This window comes from Blennius ocellaris (assembly GCF_963422515.1).
Source record: "Blennius ocellaris genome assembly, contig: SUPER_5_unloc_1, whole genome shotgun sequence".
Lineage (NCBI taxonomy): Eukaryota > Metazoa > Chordata > Actinopteri > Blenniiformes > Blenniidae > Blennius > Blennius ocellaris.
In genome coordinates, this window is record NW_027662315.1 from 1,640,001 (window position 1) to 1,658,549 (window position 18,549).

The 18,549-nt window shown below is 52.2% G+C and overlaps 1 protein-coding gene across 1 annotated transcript in view; it reads right to left on the reverse strand.

Annotated features, from left to right (window-relative positions):
- Positions 1-18,549, reverse strand: part of LOC308130993 (filamin-A-like) — a 98,156-nt gene that overhangs the window by 20,087 nt on the left and 59,520 nt on the right. The window contains 22 exon segments of the mRNA XM_080521201.1: positions 176-248; positions 250-366; positions 495-651; positions 3,202-3,325; positions 3,693-3,860; positions 3,953-4,113; positions 4,186-4,348; positions 4,537-4,710; positions 5,189-5,507; positions 5,620-5,769; positions 6,358-6,470; positions 12,744-12,861; positions 12,966-13,135; positions 13,261-13,351; positions 13,435-13,595; positions 13,711-13,834; positions 13,932-14,075; positions 14,164-14,277; positions 14,489-14,685; positions 15,547-15,683; positions 16,049-16,175; positions 16,488-16,625. Of these exon segments, the coding sequence (XP_080377327.1) occupies positions 176-248; positions 250-366; positions 495-651; positions 3,202-3,325; positions 3,693-3,860; positions 3,953-4,113; positions 4,186-4,348; positions 4,537-4,710; positions 5,189-5,507; positions 5,620-5,769; positions 6,358-6,470; positions 12,744-12,861; positions 12,966-13,135; positions 13,261-13,351; positions 13,435-13,595; positions 13,711-13,834; positions 13,932-14,075; positions 14,164-14,277; positions 14,489-14,685; positions 15,547-15,683; positions 16,049-16,175; positions 16,488-16,625 (3,240 nt within the window).

Genomic DNA, 18,549 nt, shown 5'->3' on the forward strand with positions numbered 1-18,549 from the left:
ATTAATTAACATAAAAAAAGGAATTCTGAAAAAAGTGGATTTTGTAGTGCCAACCATTTAATTACGTAAAGTGACAATTCTTTTTGCATTATAGAACAATAAATATGAGAATAGAATGTGAATGATATTGTTATGATTGTGGTGTGTGTGTGTGTGTGTGTGTGTGTGTGTGTACCTGTGACGGTGCACTTGCTGGCGTCTCCGGTGGGCAGCGCCCGGATGCGGTAGGGTGAGTAGGGGATCTCGTCCTCCTCCGTACTTGATGAGGATGGTGTATCGCCCCGTCATGTCCGGCACGTAGGACACCAGGTAGGTCCCGTCGTGGTTGTCTCCAATGTTGGCCTTCTTGGGTTTGCCTTCTGGGTCCTGGACAGAAAACCGTTCGTCGCCACAACTTCATATGAAGAACCTGAGAACTCTGGTTCCCCCGTTCTATGACGTGCTGGTGTGAGGAGCAGTGGTGCTGCAGCGGCGTCGTGTGGAGGACGACTCACCGTGATCTGCACGGCCAGCAGACCCTCGCCAGCGTCCTTGGCGTCGATGGTGAACTCCACCGGCAGCGAGGCGGGCACCCCCGTGGTGTTGAGGCCGGGGCCACTGGCTCGCACCTTGCTGGCGTCGTGGGTGGGGAGCACCTTCACCTTGTAGGGGCTGACGGAGGCAGAGGGGGCAGCTGAAACGTCGTGGGTGGGGAGAACCTTCACCTTGTAGGGGCTGACGGGGGCAGAGGGGGCAGCTGAAACCTCCTGCTGACACCACCTCCACTAAAACCTCCAGCTCCACCATGACGAGATTAACTATCAGCTCCACCACGACGAGATTAACTAGCAGCTCCACCACGACGAGATTAACTAGCAGCTCCACCACGATGAGATTAACTAGCAGCTCCACCACGACGAGATTAACTAGCAGCTCCACCACGACGAGATTAACTAGCAGCTCCACCACGACGAGATTAACTAGCAGCTCCACCATGACGAGATTAACTAGCAGCTCCACCACGACGAGATTAACAAGCAGCTCCACCATGACGAGATTAACAAGCAGCTCCACCATGACGAGATTAACTAGCAGCTCCACACGACGAGATTAACTAGCAGCTCCACCACGACGAGATTAACAAGCAGCTCCACCACGACGAGATTAACTAGCAGCTCCACCACGACGAGATTAACTAGCAGCTCCACCACGACGAGATTAACTAGCAGCTCCACCACGACGAGATTAACTAGCAGCTCCACCACGACGAGATGAACTATCAGCTCCACCACGACGAGATGAACTATCAGCTCCACCACGACGAGATTAACTAGCAGCTCCACCATGACGAGATTAACTAGCAGCTCCACCACGACGAGATTAACTAGCAGCTCCACCACGACGAGATTAACAAGCAGCTCCACCATGACGAGATTAACTAGCAGCTCCACCACGACGAGATTAACAAGCAGCTCCACCACGACGAGATTAACTAGCAGCTCCACCACGACGAGATTAACTAGCAGCTCCACCATGACGAGATTAACAAGCAGCTCCACCACGACGAGATTAACAAGCAGCTCCACCATGACGAGATTAACTAGCAGCTCCACCACGACGAGATTAACAAGCAGCTCCACCATGACGAGATTAACTAGCAGCTCCACCACGACGAGGATTAACTATCAGCTCCACCATGACGAGATTAACTATCAGCTCCACCACGACGAGATTAACTAGCAGCTCCACCATGACGAGATTAACAAGCAGCTCCACCACGACGAGATTAACAAGCAGCTCCACCATGACGAGATTAACTAGCAGCTCCACCACGACGAGATTAACTATCAGCTCCACCATGACGAGATTAACAAGCAGCTCCACCATGACGAGATTAACTATCAGCTCCACCATACGAGATTAACAAGCAGCTCCACCATGACGAGATTAACTAGCAGCTCCACCACGACGAGATTAACAAGCAGCTCCACCATGACGAGATTAACAAGCAGCTCCACCACGACGAGATTAACAAGCAGCTCCACCATGACGAGATTAACAAGCAGCTCCACCATGACGAGATTAACTAGCAGCTCCACCATGACGAGATTAACTAGCAGCTCCACCATGACGAGATTAACAAGCAGCTCCACCATGACGAGATTAACAAGCAGCTCCACCACGACGAGATTAACAAGCAGCTCCACCATGACGAGATTAACAAGCAGCTCCACCATGACGAGATTAACTAGCAGCTCCACCATGACGAGATTAACTAGCAGCTCCACCATGACGAGATTAACTAGCAGCTCCACCATGACGAGATTAACAAGCAGCTCCACCACGACGAGATTAACAAGCAGCTCCACCATGACGAGATTAACAAGCAGCTCCACCATGACGAGATTAACTAGCAGCTCCACCATGACGAGATTAACAAGCAGCTCCACCATGACGAGATTAACTAGCAGCTCCACCATGACGAGATTAACAAGCAGCTCCACCACGACGAGATTAACAAGCAGCTCCACCATGACGAGATTAACAAGCAGCTCCACCATGACGAGATTAACTAGCAGCTCCACCATGACGAGATTAACAAGCAGCTCCACCATGACGAGATTAACTATCAGCTCCACCACGACGAGATTAACTAGCAGCTCCACCACGACGAGATTAACTAGCAGCTCCACCACGACGAGATTAACAAGCAGCTCCACCACGACGAGATTAACTAGCAGCTCCACCATGACGAGATTAACAAGCAGCTCCACCATGACGAGATTAACAAGCAGCATTCTAATCTGACCTCAAAATGCTGTTTTTCAGAAGAACTGAAGAAAAAAAATCCCCATTAAGATCTCAAAATACCAATATTTCACTTATTTTACTAGTATATTTGTGATTACCTACATTCTATGATATTTAATGAAAGCAGATGTGATATTCACAGCAGTTTTTCATTGTTTTTGTCCAGAAAGACTTTAATGGAGTAACAGATTGGATTTTCAAGAGAGAAAAGGATGTATGTTGATGATTATTTAATAATGGTAGCCATAACAGATCTATTACCTCTGTGGCCTTAGGGATATTTCATTGTTTTATCTGCAGACTTTTAATACATTTGAATTAAAAAGGCATTTTTCAGTGAACATCTGGCTCCTGTTTGACCTTCAGAACATGGATGATATGTGTTCCAATGTGGATAAGACGTGCGTTTACCTGCGGGGGATCTCCTCATCTGCATACAGCACATTGATGGAGTAGGGACCCTCCCGGGTGGGGACGTAGTTGACCATGTGTGTCTGGTCTCCATTATCCACCACTTCCACCGGCTCCACCACACCTGAACACAGGCAGCGGAATGACCAGCTGTGGAGCCACATGTGGCTCTTCAGACCCTTCACAGTGGGGCTGAAGCATAAATATAAATAAAATATAGAAATAATATAACTGTTAAAAGCTTAAAGTTATTTATAGCGAAAAGTATTGTTTTCCTCTTTCGTTTTCTTTTTGCTGAAAATGCTGGATAAAGCCGTTATAAAACAGAAAAAAAGGTCAAATGTAAAACGACAAAAAGGTCTCAAACTGTTTAAACTAGCAGAAAAGGTGAAAAGAAAAAAAGAGATGAAAGGGAGTTTGTGATTAAAGTTCATGAGGAAGGTTTGTAGAGAAGAAGCAGACGACCAGTGGACCCCTGCGGAGCGCCTCACCTTTGGGCCCCTGCACGCGGACCTGCAGCGGCGCCACTCCGGCCTTCGAGGCGTCCACGGTGAACGCCTGCGGGATGTTTGCTCGCACGCTGCTGCTGAGGCCGGGACCCTGACACTTCACCTTGGTGCTGTCCACCGTGTCGCTGACCGGCACCGAGAACGGACTTCCTGTCAGACAGAAGCAGGCTGTGAGCTGAAGCCCGGCCCGGCCCAGAGTCCGGGCTGGGGGGGGGGGGGGGGGGGGGGGGGGGGGGGCTTACCTGCAATGGGCTGCCGGCCGTAGGTGATGTTGAGGTTGTACGTTCCGGGCTCGTAGGGGATGTACTCCACGCTGCAGCTGCCGTCTTTGTTATCGGTGCAGGACATCTTGGCCTCTGAGGGACCTTCCATGGCCAGACCCAGCCCACCGGTACCGGCCCCCCTGCACAGGAGACGACATTACAAACCTGGCCTGCCCCCATCCCCCCACCCAGCACCCAGCAGGCCCACGCACCGCGTTTCCACGGTGAACTTGTTGGGCTTGTTGGTGATGCCTCCTTTCAGACCCGGACCGTGGACCCGGACACGAGTCGGGTCGCAGCCTTCGGTCACCGCAACACGGAACGGACTCTTTGGCACCGGGGAACCGTCGTAGCACACCTCCACGCTGTGGGGGCCTAGAACAGGGACGCACCGCTTTAAACACGCCGAGGCCACAATGGGTCACGTTATGCACTGCAGGGACAGATTCTACTTCCTGTGTTCACCCGAGAGGCTCTCACTTTTAACATGCAGCCAATAACTGTGGGTCAAATACACTTAATCCAGGTCTTGACTGAACCAGAACAAAGAGCCGACAACTGACCCTCCTCGTAGGGAGTGTACTCCACGTTGTAGCTTCCGTCTCCGAGGTCGGTGATCAGGGCGTCCGTGCGGCTGCCTGACGGGTTGCTGATGAGGGTTTTGATATGGTCGCCTCCACTTTGAGTGAGAGCACGAGCGTCCACGGTGAAGTCTGTGGTCGCCTCGCGGAAAACTCCTTCACAACAGACAGACACAGTGAGAGCAGAAGGAATGTGGTCCCTTCAGGTCCACTGGGTGACCCACGGTGAGGTGGTCTACGCTCACCTGGCACAGATCGTTGGAAAACTGTGCCGAACTGGTTTGTCCACAAACTTGATTATTGTGTTTACTTAAATACAGCAAGAGTGAATCGTGCAGCATCAGAGGTGGAAATCCAAAATACTAGAATAGTTGCTTGATAGAGTTGTTCATCAGACTGAGAGATAGTCTCACCATCTCCAGACAGAAGGTTCAACAGGCTAGACAAACGTGTGTGTGTGTGTGTGTGTGTGTGTGTGTGTGTGTGTGTGTGTGTGTGTGTGTGTGTGTGTGTGTGTGTGTGTGTGTGTGTGTGTGTGTGTGTGTGTGTGTGTGTGTGTTCTATGAAGGAGCAGAGGTGGTGCAGGGTGGTGGGGTTGTGGTTTGGCTCCAGTGGTCATCATGAAGTTCCTCACCTTTGCCCTGGACTCCCGGTCCGAACACCAGGACGCCGCCGACCTCCACGGCCGGCTCCACGTTGAGCCGAGCGGGGAAGTTGGGCACGTCCTGGCCGCCGTAGCGGATGGTGAGGGTGTAGGAGCCGGGGTAGAGCGGGATGTAGGTGATGGTGTAGGTCCCGTCTCCGTTGTCCTGGATGTGGACCTCTGCCTCCGTCCCGCTGTCCGAGATGATCTCGATGGTCAGTTCAGCTGGGCCGGCGTTGGTGCAGTCCACTATGAACTCCCCCGTCTCCCCAACCTTGGCACGCTCCAAACCTGGGCCCGAACAGCGAACCTGAAGACGAGGAGGAGGAGGAGGAGGAGGACGAGGACGAGGACGAGGAGCAGACACGTCAAGCATTGCCAGATGGACAGCAGATCATGCATCATGTCCCCCAGCGGCTGACCTTGGAGGGATCTGTGGCAGGGTAAGCTGTGGGGGTGTAGGGCGATCCGGGGAGGGGTACGCCATCGTAGGTCAGCTCCACCTGGTAAGGCCCCGCCTCCCGGGGGATGAACTTCACCTGACTGGTCTCTGGGCTCAGCCCCGCCTCCACCTATGAACACAGAGGAGTTTATTGAACAACTAGCACAGGATCGGACCCATTTTTAGCAACTTAAGTGTTCGTGTTGAATAAAGCCAAGGAGCCAGATTATGATGGAACTTGGTGTGTGAGGGAAACTTCTACTCGCACACTTTGAATCTCTGGAAATACTTGTTGCAGACAAAGTCAAACGGACTAAGCAGGAAAGAAGATGGCTGGATGGAAGGACAAGTCAAACACAGCAGGTATAGAACCTACGCTCCAGTGTTCTATTAAGGTTATTGGAAGCCAATGAATTTAATCAACACATGTACGTCATTTTTTGTCATTTTAAATTCAATGAGTATATCGAAGATTGAAAACTTTTTAAGAACTAATTGTAATTTAACAGTCACAGCCGACTTTCAATACCTTCAGTGTCCAGCAGAGGGCCGCGGCCCACACTGTGGGAGTCACTGGGCTCAAGGACAACTCTTAACATCTCAGCTAAGTTGAAGTCCAACAGTTCTCCTTCAAATATTCAGCATGGAAGAAGCCTTTGAATGCAATCAACGTGCTCCTTTCTCTTTCCTCCGTCCCTCTTTAGAATCTCTGCTGTACCTTGCTGGCCACTGGCTTCCCTGTTGGTCCCGTCACCTTGGCTCCAACCTTCCCCTGACCTCCAGCACCTTTGCATTTCACCGTCACCTCCTGGTCTTTGCCCACCGTCATTTCTGCAGACGCACACAGAGCAGCGTTAGCGACAAGCAAGGCTGTTAGACGTGCTTGTTCACAACGTCTGAGGTTCTGTCTTGGAGCTGTTCTAGTCGTTTCTGTGGTGGTGTGACGGCTGTTCTTTAGTGGTTTCTGTGGTGGTGTGACGGCTGTTCTTTAGTCCTTTCTGTGGTGGTGTGACGGCTGTTCTTTAGTGGTTTCTGTGGTGGTGTGACGGCTGTTCTTTAGTGGTTTCTGTGGTGGTGTGACGGCTGTTCTTTAGTGGTTTCTGTGGTGGTGTGACGGCTGTTCTTTAGTGGTTTCTGTGGTGGTGTGACGGCTGTTCTTTAGTGGTTTCTGTGGTGGTGTGACGGCTGTTCTTTAGTGGTTTCTGTGGTGGTGTGACGGCTGTTCTTTAGTGGTTTCAGTGGTGGTGTGACGGCTGTTCTTTAGTCCTTTCTGTGGTGGTGTGACGGCTGTTCTTTAGTGGTTTCTGTGGTGGTGTGACGGCTGTTCTTTAGTCGTTTCTGTGGTGGTGTGGCGCTGTTCTTTAGTGGTTTCTGTGGTGGTGTGGCGCTGTTCTTTAGTGGTTTCTGTGGTGGTGACGCTGTTCTTTAGTGGTTTCTGTGGTGGTGTGACGGCTGTTCTTTAGTCCTTTCTGTGGTGGTGACGCTGTTCTTTAGTGGTTTCTGTGGTGGTGTGACGGCTGTTTAGTCCTTTCTGTGGTGGTGTGACGGCTGTTCTTTAGTGGTTTCTGTGGTGGTGTGACGGCTGTTCTTTAGTCCTTTCTGTGGTGGTGTGACGGCTGTTCTTTAGTCCTTTCTGTGGTGGTGTGGCGCTGTTCTTTAGTGGTTTCTGTGGTGGTGTGGCGGCTGTTCTTTAGTGGTTTCTGTGGTGGTGTGATGCTGTTCTTTAGACGTTACTGTGATGTGTGACTGTTCTTTAGTCGTTTCTGTGGTGGTGACACTGTTCTTTAGTGGTTTCTGTGGTGGTGTGACGGCTGTTCTTTAGTGGTTTCTGTGGTGGTGTGACGGCTGTTCTTTAGTCCTTTCTGTGGTGGTGTGACGGCTGTTCTTTAGTGGTTTCTGTGGTGGTGTGACGGCTGTTCTTTAGTGGTTTCTGTGGTGGTGTGACGGCTGTTCTTTAGTCGTTTCTGGGGTGGTGACGCTGTTCTTTAGTGGTTTCTGTGGTGGTGTGACGGCTGTTCTTTAGACGTTACTGTGGTGGTGACGCTGTTCTTTAGTGGTTTCTGTGGTGGTGTGGCGCTGTTCTTTAGTGGTTTCTGTGGTGGTGACGCTGTTCTTTAGTGGTTTCTGTGGTGGTGTGACGGCTGTTCTTTAGTCCTTTCTGTGGTGGTGTGACGGCTGTTTAGTGGTTTCTGTGGTGGTGAGGCGCTGTTCTTTAGTGGTTTCTGTGGTGGTGTGACGGCTGTTCTTTAGTGGTTTCTGTGGTGGTGTGACGGCTGTTCTTTAGTCCTTTCTGTGGTGGTGACGCTGTTCTTTAGTGGTTTCTGTGGTGTGACGCTGTTCTTTAGTCGTTTCTGTGGTGGTGTGACGGCTGTTCTTTAGTGGTTTCTGTGGTGGTGTGACGGCTGTTCTTTAGTCCTTTCTGTGGTGGTGTGACGGCTGTTCTTTAGTGGTTTCTGTGGTGGTGTGACGGCTGTTCTTTAGTGGTTTCTGTGGTGGTGTGACGGCTGTTCTTTAGTGGTTTCTGTGGTGGTGTGACGGCTGTTCTTTAGTGGTTTCTGTGGTGGTGTGACGGCTGTTCTTTAGTGGTTTCTGTGGTGGTGTGACGGCTGTTCTTTAGTGGTTTCTGTGGTGGTGTGACGGCTGTTCTTTAGTGGTTTCTGTGGTGGTGTGACGGCTGTTCTTTAGTCCTTTCTGTGGTGGTGTGACGGCTGTTCTTTAGTGGTTTCTGTGGTGGTGTGACGGCTGTTCTTTAGTCGTTTCTGTGGTGGTGTGGCGCTGTTCTTTAGTGGTTTCTGTGGTGGTGTGGCGCTGTTCTTTAGTGGTTTCTGTGGTGGTGACGCTGTTCTTTAGTGGTTTCTGTGGTGGTGTGACGGCTGTTCTTTAGTCCTTTCTGTGGTGGTGACGCTGTTCTTTAGTGGTTTCTGTGGTGGTGTGACGGCTGTTCTTTAGTCCTTTCTGTGGTGGTGTGACGGCTGTTCTTTAGTGGTTTCTGTGGTGGTGTGACGGCTGTTCTTTAGTCCTTTCTGTGGTGGTGTGACGGCTGTTCTTTAGTCCTTTCTGTGGTGGTGTGGCGCTGTTCTTTAGTGGTTTCTGTGGTGGTGTGGCGGCTGTTCTTTAGTGGTTTCTGTGGTGGTGTGATGCTGTTCTTTAGACGTTACTGTGATGTGTGACTGTTCTTTAGTCGTTTCTGTGGTGGTGACGCTGTTCTTTAGTGGTTTCTGTGGTGGTGTGACGGCTGTTCTTTAGTGGTTTCTGTGGTGGTGTGACGGCTGTTCTTTAGTCCTTTCTGTGGTGGTGTGACGGCTGTTCTTTAGTGGTTTCTGTGGTGGTGTGACGGCTGTTCTTTAGTGGTTTCTGTGGTGGTGTGACGGCTGTTCTTTAGTCGTTTCTGGGGTGGTGACGCTGTTCTTTAGTGGTTTCTGTGGTGGTGTGACGGCTGTTCTTTAGACGTTACTGTGGTGGTGACGCTGTTCTTTAGTGGTTTCTGTGGTGGTGTGACGGCTGTTCTTTAGACGTTACTGTGGTGGTGACGCTGTTCTTTAGTGGTTTCTGTGGTGGTGTGACGGCTGTTCTTTAGTCCTTTCTGTGGTGGTGACGCTGTTCTTTAGTGGTTTCTGTGGTGTGACGCTGTTCTTTAGTCGTTTCTGTGGTGGTGTGACGGCTGTTCTTTAGTGGTTTCTGTGGTGGTGTGACGGCTGTTCTTTAGTCCTTTCTGTGGTGGTGTGACGGCTGTTCTTTAGTGGTTTCTGTGGTGGTGTGACGGCTGTTCTTTAGTGGTTTCTGTGGTGGTGTGACGGCTGTTCTTTAGTGGTTTCTGTGGTGGTGTGACGGCTGTTCTTTAGTGGTTTCTGTGGTGGTGTGACGGCTGTTCTTTAGTGGTTTCTGTGGTGGTGTGACGGCTGTTCTTTAGTGGTTTCTGTGGTGGTGTGACGGCTGTTCTTTAGTGGTTTCTGTGGTGGTGTGACGGCTGTTCTTTAGTCCTTTCTGTGGTGGTGTGACGGCTGTTCTTTAGTGGTTTCTGTGGTGGTGTGACGGCTGTTCTTTAGTCGTTTCTGTGGTGGTGTGGCGCTGTTCTTTAGTGGTTTCTGTGGTGGTGTGGCGCTGTTCTTTAGTGGTTTCTGTGGTGGTGACGCTGTTCTTTAGTGGTTTCTGTGGTGGTGTGACGGCTGTTCTTTAGTCCTTTCTGTGGTGGTGACGCTGTTCTTTAGTGGTTTCTGTGGTGGTGTGACGGCTGTTCTTTAGTCCTTTCTGTGGTGGTGTGACGGCTGTTCTTTAGTGGTTTCTGTGGTGGTGTGACGGCTGTTCTTTAGTCCTTTCTGTGGTGGTGTGACGGCTGTTCTTTAGTCCTTTCTGTGGTGGTGTGGCGCTGTTCTTTAGTGGTTTCTGTGGTGGTGTGGCGGCTGTTCTTTAGTGGTTTCTGTGGTGGTGTGATGCTGTTCTTTAGACGTTACTGTGATGTGTGACTGTTCTTTAGTCGTTTCTGTGGTGGTGACGCTGTTCTTTAGTGGTTTCTGTGGTGGTGTGACGGCTGTTCTTTAGTGGTTTCTGTGGTGGTGTGACGGCTGTTCTTTAGTCCTTTCTGTGGTGGTGTGACGGCTGTTCTTTAGTGGTTTCTGTGGTGGTGTGACGGCTGTTCTTTAGTGGTTTCTGTGGTGGTGTGACGGCTGTTCTTTAGTCGTTTCTGGGGTGGTGACGCTGTTCTTTAGTGGTTTCTGTGGTGGTGTGACGGCTGTTCTTTAGACGTTACTGTGGTGGTGACGCTGTTCTTTAGTGGTTTCTGTGGTGGTGTGGCGCTGTTCTTTAGTGGTTTCTGTGGTGGTGACGCTGTTCTTTAGTGGTTTCTGTGGTGGTGTGACGGCTGTTCTTTAGTCCTTTCTGTGGTGGTGTGACGGCTGTTTAGTGGTTTCTGTGGTGGTGAGGCGCTGTTCTTTAGTGGTTTCTGTGGTGGTGTGACGGCTGTTCTTTAGTGGTTTCTGTGGTGGTGTGACGGCTGTTCTTTAGTCCTTTCTGTGGTGGTGACGCTGTTCTTTAGTGGTTTCTGTGGTGTGACGCTGTTCTTTAGTCGTTTCTGTGGTGGTGTGACGGCTGTTCTTTAGTGGTTTCTGTGGTGGTGTGACGGCTGTTCTTTAGTGGTTTCTGTGGTGGTGTGACGGCTGTTCTTTAGTCCTTTCTGTGGTGGTGTGGCGCTGTTCTTTAGTGGTTTCTGTGGTGGTGTGCCGCTGTTCTTTAGTGGTTTCTGTGGTGGTGTGACGGCTGTTCTTCAGTGGTTTCTGTGGTGGTGTGGCGGCTGTTCTTTAGTGGTTTCTGTGGTGGTGACGCTGTTCTTTAGTCGTTTCTGTGGTGGTGACGCTGTTCTTTAGTGGTGTGACGGCTGTTCTTTAGTTGTTTCTGTGGTGGTGTGGCGCTGTTCTTTAGTGGTTTCTGTGGTGGTGACGCTGTTCTTTAGTGGTTTCTGTGGTGGTGTGACGGCTGTTCTTTAGTGGTTTCTGTGGTGGTGTGATGCTGTTCTTTAGACGTTACTGTGATGGTGTGACTGTTCTTTAGTCGTTTCTGTGGTGGTGACGCTGTTCTTTAGTGGTTTCTGTGGTGGTGTGACGGCTGTTCTTTAGTGGTTTCTGTGGTGGTGTGACGGCTGTTCTTTAGTCCTTTCTGTGGTGGTGTGACGGCTGTTCTTTAGTGGTTTCTGTGGTGGTGTGACGGCTGTTCTTTAGTGGTTTCTGTGGTGGTGTGACGGCTGTTCTTTAGTCGTTTCTGGGGTGGTGACGCTGTTCTTTAGTGGTTTCTGTGGTGGTGTGACGGCTGTTCTTTAGACGTTACTGTGGTGGTGACGCTGTTCTTTAGTGGTTTCTGTGGTGGTGTGGTGCTGTTCTTTAGTGGTTTCTGTGGTGGTGACGCTGTTCTTTAGTGGTTTCTGTGGTGGTGTGACGGCTGTTCTTTAGTCCTTTCTGTGGTGGTGTGACGGCTGTTTAGTGGTTTCTGTGGTGGTGAGGCGCTGTTCTTTAGTGGTTTCTGTGGTGGTGTGACGGCTGTTCTTTAGTGGTTTCTGTGGTGGTGTGACGGCTGTTCTTTAGTCCTTTCTGTGGTGGTGACGCTGTTCTTTAGTGGTTTCTGTGGTGTGACGCTGTTCTTTAGTCGTTTCTGTGGTGGTGTGACGGCTGTTCTTTAGTGGTTTCTGTGGTGGTGTGACGGCTGTTCTTTAGTGGTTTCTGTGGTGGTGTGACGGCTGTTCTTTAGTCCTTTCTGTGGTGGTGTGGCGCTGTTCTTTAGTGGTTTCTGTGGTGGTGTGCCGCTGTTCTTTAGTGGTTTCTGTGGTGGTGTGACGGCTGTTCTTCAGTGGTTTCTGTGGTGGTGTGGCGGCTGTTCTTTAGTGGTTTCTGTGGTGGTGACGCTGTTCTTTAGTCGTTTCTGTGGTGGTGACGCTGTTTTTTAGTGGTGTGACGGCTGTTCTTTAGTTGTTTCTGTGGTGGTGTGGTGCTGTTCTTTAGTGGTTTCTGTGGTGGTGTGACGGCTGTTCATTAGTGGCTTCTGTGGTGGTGACGCTGTTCTTTAGTGGTTTCTGTGGTGGTGTGACGGCTGTTCTTTAGTGGATTCTGTGGTGGTGTGACGGCTGTTCTTTAGTGGTTTCTGTGGTGGTGTGACGGCTGTTCTTTAGTGGTTTCTGTGGTGGTGTGACGGCTGTTCTTTAGTGGTTTCTGTGGTGGTGTGGCGCTGTTCTTTAGTGGTTTCTGTGGTGGTGTGGCGGCTGTTCTTTAGTGGTTTCTGTGGTGGTGTGACGGCTGTTCTTTAGTGGTTTCTGTGGTGGTGTGACGGCTGTTCTTTAGTGGTTTCTGTGGTGGTGTGGCGGCTGTTCTTTAGTGGTTTCTGTGGTGGTGTGGCGGCTGTTCTTTAGTGGTTTCTGTGGTGGTGTGGCGGCTGTTCTTTAGTAGTTTCTGTGGTGGTGTGGCGGCTGTTCTTTAGTGGTTTCTGTGGTGGTGTGGCGGCTGTTCTTTAGTGGTTTTTGTGGTGGTGTGGCGGCTGTTCTTTAGTTGGGCACTTCCTCCCACCCCAGTGTGACAGCCCTCCACTCCCTCTCTGTTGTGTGTGTGGTGCCGTGTGGGGTCGTACTGTCGCCCAGGCCCGAGACGTTGATCTTGCTCAGATCCACTGTGGGGGCCACGGCCACGCTGAAGGGGCTCTTGGGGATGTGATCTCCACCATAAGTGACAGCTACTCCCAGAGGCCCCTGGAGAGGAAACTTCATCAACTCAACAATTTCAGCCACTCAGGGAGAAACAACTGGAATTAATGTGGCTGTAAAGCCAAACCCACAAGTCTGTCCCGTCTTACCTGTTGCACTGGTGTGTACTTGACAGTGTGTGTGTTGTCATGGTTGTTGATGATTTCAAAGTCTTTGACCGCCTCTCCCTTGGCCGGACCGCTGAAGCTGCAGTCCAGGTTGGCCTTTCCTGCTCCTTTGGTGCCGACGGTGAAGTGAGTCGGCTTGTTCAACTCCACCCCTGACGAGAGGAAAGGTCCAGTCAGACTAGTGCTACCATCACTTCAGTCCTCACTGTCCAGGGACCAGGGGGACGACCAGGAGGACGACCAGGAGAGACCTCTGAGTGGGAGAAAGAACTCTTACCGCTGCGACTGAGACCTGGACCCTCTGCCTTCACCTTACTGGCATCATGAGAGGGATCCACTTTCACCCTGATGGGCGTCATTGGAATGGCCTTCACAACAGAAACACACGATCACAGGCAGGAAGCTCCTGGAGGTCTCCTTCCTAAAGATCCAGACTCTGATCTCAACTCACCTGGTCCGCGAACAGCACCATGATGGTGTAGCTTCCTGCTCCAGGAGGGGTGTACTTCACCGTGAACGTGTCGTTGTCATTCCGGATAATGTCGAAGTCGATGTCGGCCTCTGCAGGTCCCACTACCCCGGGGGCGCACTTGATTCCTATACTGATGTCACCTGAGGAGGGTGGGCACTGATTAGATCCTCACAGGACCCACCTCTGGTCTCTTCCACTCCAGGAAGCTCCTGAAGTGTTCCCACTGAAGCTGAAGGCTTGCGTTTCAGGAGCTACCTTGACCGGCCTCGGCGCAGTCCACAGTGAAGTAGGTCGGCTCGAAGGCCTTCAGGCCGGTCTTTGCTACCCCAGGTCCAGAAACCTTCACTTTGTTAGGATGACAGCCGGCGCCGATTGTCATCTAGAGACACAAACACAGCTGTCCAGGGCCGCAAAGTGTGTGTGTGTGTGTGTGTGTGTGTGTGTGTGTGTGTGTGTGTGTGTGTGTGTGTGCTCACTCTGAAAGGACTGTCTGGGATGTTGACTCCTCCCCAGGACACCATGACTGTGTGCTTCACAGGTTTCTTCGGGGTGTAACAACATGTGTACGTGCCGTTGCCGTCATCTTTAACTTGGACCTCCACAGGATTTCCTTCTCCATCCTGCACAGAAAACCCAACATGCTACAGTGGAAGTTTGAAAGTGGAACTATTATTATCCAAAGCTGCAGGAGCAGGATAGGGTCAGTACCTGAGCGACAATCTTCAGAGGAGCTTTTCCACCCTGCTTTGCGTCCACAGTGAACTCTGTCGGCTTCCCGACAGCCAGTCCACTGCTCTGCAGACCCGGGCCGAACGCTTTGACCTGCAGGAGACGAGAGGAGAAGATCAGCCGGTGGTCAGAGGGAGAAGATCAGCCGGTGGTCAGGAAAAGATCAGCCGGTGGTCAGAGGGAGAAGATCAGCCGGTGGTCAGGAAAAGATCAGCCGGTGGTCAGAGGGAGAAGATCAGCCGGTGGTCAGAGGGAGAAGATCAGCTGCGGGGAGAGGATCAGCTGCAGCAGGAGGTGTGCAGACCTTCTCTGGGTAGAAGTCTTTCCCTGGCGCGTTGACGATCTCGGCCATGAAGGGCGAGTGCTGGATGTCCTCGTTGTTGCAGAGCACGTGCACGGCGTACTCGCCGGCCTCGGTGGGCCAGTAGCGGACGTCACAGGAGCCGTCGCCCTTGTCGTCACACTCGATCTTGGCCTGAGACGGACCTTCCACGGAGAACCCTGCAGGAGAAGGTGCGTGAGTGCTGACGAGGACCAGGGCGGGCCCACATCACGCCTATTTTAAAATCGCTGCATTGCGTTCAGCTCCTATGGCCCCCGTTTGTGGAACAGCCTGCCGGGGAACCTCAGGGCTGCAGAGTCCATTGAGGTTTTTAAAAAAGGGTTAAAAACTCACCTTTATAATCAGGCTTTTAACTGATTTTATACATGTATGTGTGTATATAGTTATGTATTTGATCAATGTATTTATCTACTTCTATTTATTTATTTATTTATTTTTGATAATCACATTTTTTTTTTTTTAACCTTTTTTATCTCCAGTGGTTCCTCTAGGGGGCGCTACACTGGTGGTGGCCGGTTTTGCCGCTGGTGGAGCCGTCCCATGGGTTTCCCTGCCCGGGCACCTGGCTGGTCCCCCGGTGGGATTGGCTTGTCTGCCCGGCTGGGGGGGGATCTGTGGGGCGGCGCCCCCTGTGGTCGGAAGTTGTGCGGCCCAAATGTGTCCCTTTCCTCACCTTAGTCCTCGGTGTCCTGCCATGTCTCCATATCACTAGGCATGTCTTCACTTATGGTGTGTGTCTGCATGTGTGCGTGTGTGTTCATCTATTTTATCTTTGCACTGTTTTTAATTCTTGTTGAAGCACTTTGTGTTGCTTAATGTATAAAAAGTGCTATATGAATAAAGATTGATTGATTGATTGAGCAAAGGAGGATCGGGGACGGTCCGTCTCGTCAGTCCTGAGGTCTACCCGGGGACGGTCCGTCTCGTCAGTCCTGAGGTCTACCCGGGGACGGTCCGTCTCGTCAGTCCTGAGGTCTACCCGGAGACGGTCCGTCTCGTCAGTCCTGAGGTCTACTCACCCAGCGTCCCGACGTTGTCGCCCACCGCCTCCACCACGAAGTCAGCAGACTTGCCCACCACACCCCCCTCCAGACCCGGACCCCAGGCCCGCACCTTCTGCTGGCCGGCCTCAGAGCCCACCTTCACCTCGACGGGACTAGAGCGGGACAGAGAGTGGACGTCACCGGCCTGCAGCATCTCAACACTGAGGTAAACTCCGGCCCTCCAAGGACAAACACACGGTTGGCCGTTCAAACCCAATGCGTTTTCTTTCTCCCTGCTGATGTCGGCATTTTTGATGGAAGATGATTGTTGAGACGCTAACAGACGTTCAATCTGCCCTCATTAGAGGTAAGTGAGGTACAACACTTTCAGACGGCAGTCTCCTCTTTACAGCATCACATTTCTCAGAAATCTCACGTTAACAGAAAACAGCCTTCAGACTCGTGGGTTTATCAGACACGGAGCAGACCTGGTCCTCATTCTCAGGTTGTGTTGAGATGCAGAGTGAATCCAGAGTACCTGCGGGGGATGTGCTGTCCTCCCCAGGTGATGGTGATGGAGTACGCTCCAGGTGTGGTGGGGTAATACTCAAACTCGAACACGCCATCTCCCAGATCCTTCCTCTTACAAGGCTCCTCCAGACCCTCTGAAACACAAACACACCTTTCCCTTTCAGCTTCTTCTACTTTGACTTTAGATCTCTTTTAAAAGTTCTGATCGTTACATGTGGTTCATAAAACACAAAGCCTGAAAATAAACCTGTTTAAAGCAAAATAATTCTAAGGAGAGTTCCTGGTTCTGCTCAGAGGCAGTCAGAACTAAATCTGCACATTCCAAAGCAAAGTGTCTCAATCGATGAGGTTTCAGTCATCAGAGGGTCCACAGCCCAGGTTCCAGGGGCCCGGAGGGGTTCTAGTCTCTAGAAGTTCTAGTGTCTCAATGTTCTGGTGTCACTCACTGGGGCCCTTGATGGTGACTTTGAGTTCTCCGGTTCCGGCTCCTTTGGTGTAGACCTTGAAGTCTGCGGTCTCCTTCACCCGGAGGCCTTTGGGCTGCAGACCGCGACCGTTGGCCCTGCAGAGGCTCGGGTTACACGCTGTGGACAAAGAGGACGGTGTGAGCACAAGTTCTGACCCACCACCTGCAGAGGGTTCTGACCCGTCACTGTCACCCGCAGAGGGTTCTGACCCGACACTGTCACCCACAGAGGGTTCTGACCCGACACTGTCACCCACAGAGGGTTCTGACCCTTCACTGTCACCCGCAGAGGGTTCTGACCCTTCACTGTCACCCACAGAGGGTTCTGACCCGACACTGTCACCCGCAGAGGGTTCTGACCCGACACTGTCACCCGCAGAGGGTTCTGACCCGTCACTGTCACCCGCAGAAGGTTCTGACCCGTCACTGTCACCCGCAGAGGGTTCTGACCTTCACTGTCACCCGCAGAGGGTTCTGACCCGTCACTGTCACCCGCAGAAGGTTCTAACCCGTCACTGTCACCCACAGAGGGTTCTGACCCGTCACTGTCACCCGCAGAGGGTTCTGACCCTTCACTGTCACCCGCAGAAGGTTCTGACCCGTCACTGTCACCCACAGAGGGTTCTGACCCATCACTGTCACCCGCAGAGGGTTCTGACCCGTCACTGTCACCTGCAGAGGGTTCTGACCTGTCACTGTCACCCGCAGAGGGTTCTGACCCGTCACTGTCACCTGCAGAAGGTTCTGACCCGTCACTGTCACCCACAGAGGGTTCTGACCAGTCACCTGCAGAAGGTTCTAACCCGTCACTGTCACCTGCAGAAGGTTCTGACCCGTCACTGTCACCCGCAGAGGGTTCTGACCCGTCACTGTCACCCGCAGAGGGTTCTGACCCGTCACTGTCACCTGCAGAGGGTTCTGACCTGTCACTGTCACCCGCAGAGGGTTCTGACCCGTCACTGTCACCTGCAGAAGGTTCTGACCCGTCACTGTCACCCACAGAGGGTTCTGACCAGTCACCTGCAGAAGGTTCTAACCCGTCACTGTCACCTGCAGAAGGTTCTGACCCGTCACTGTCACCCGCAGAGGGTTCTGACCCACCACCTGCAGAAGGTTCTGACCCGTCACTGTCACCCGCAGAGGGTTCTGACCCGTCACTGTCACCCACAGAGGGTTCTGACCCGTCACCTGCAGAAGGTTCTGACCCGTCACTGTCACCTGCAGAAGGTTCTGACCCGTCACTGTCACCCGCAGAGGGTTCTGACCCGTCACCTGCAGAAGGTTCTGACCCGTCACAGTCACCCGCAGAGGGTTCTGACCCGTCACTGTCACCCGCAGAAGTTTCTGACCCGTCACTGTCACCCGCAGAGGGTTCTGACCCGTCACTGTCACCCGCAGAAGGTTCTAACCCGTCACTGTCACCCGCAGAAGGTTCTAACCCGTCACTGTCACCCGCAGAAGGTTCTGACCCGTCACTGTCACCCGCAGAGGGTTCTGACCCGTCACTGTCACCCGCAGAGGGTTCTGACCCGTCACTGTCACCCACAGAGGGTTCTGACCCGTCACTGTCACCCGCAGAGGGCTCTGACCTCTGACCCTTCACTGTCACCTGCAGAAGGTTCTGACCCGTCACTGTCACCTGCAGAAGGTTCTGACCCGTCACTGTCACCTGCAGAGGGTTCTGACCGATCACTGTCACCCGCAGAGGGTTCTGACCCTTCACTGTCACCCGCAGAGGGTTCTGACCCTTCACTGTCACCCGCAGAGGGTTCTGAACCGTCACCTGCAGAGGGTTCTGACCCGTCACTGTCACCCGCAGAGGGTTCTGACCCGTCACTGTCACCCGCAGAGGGTTCTGACCCTTCACTGTCACCTGCAGAGGGTTCTGACCCGTCACTGTCACCTGCAGCGGGTTCTGACCCGTCACTGTCACCCGCAGAGGGTTCTGACCCTTCACTGTCACCCGCAGAGGGTTCTGACCCGTCACTGTCACCCGCAGAGGGTTCTGACCCGTCACCTGCAGAGGGTTCTGACCCGTCACT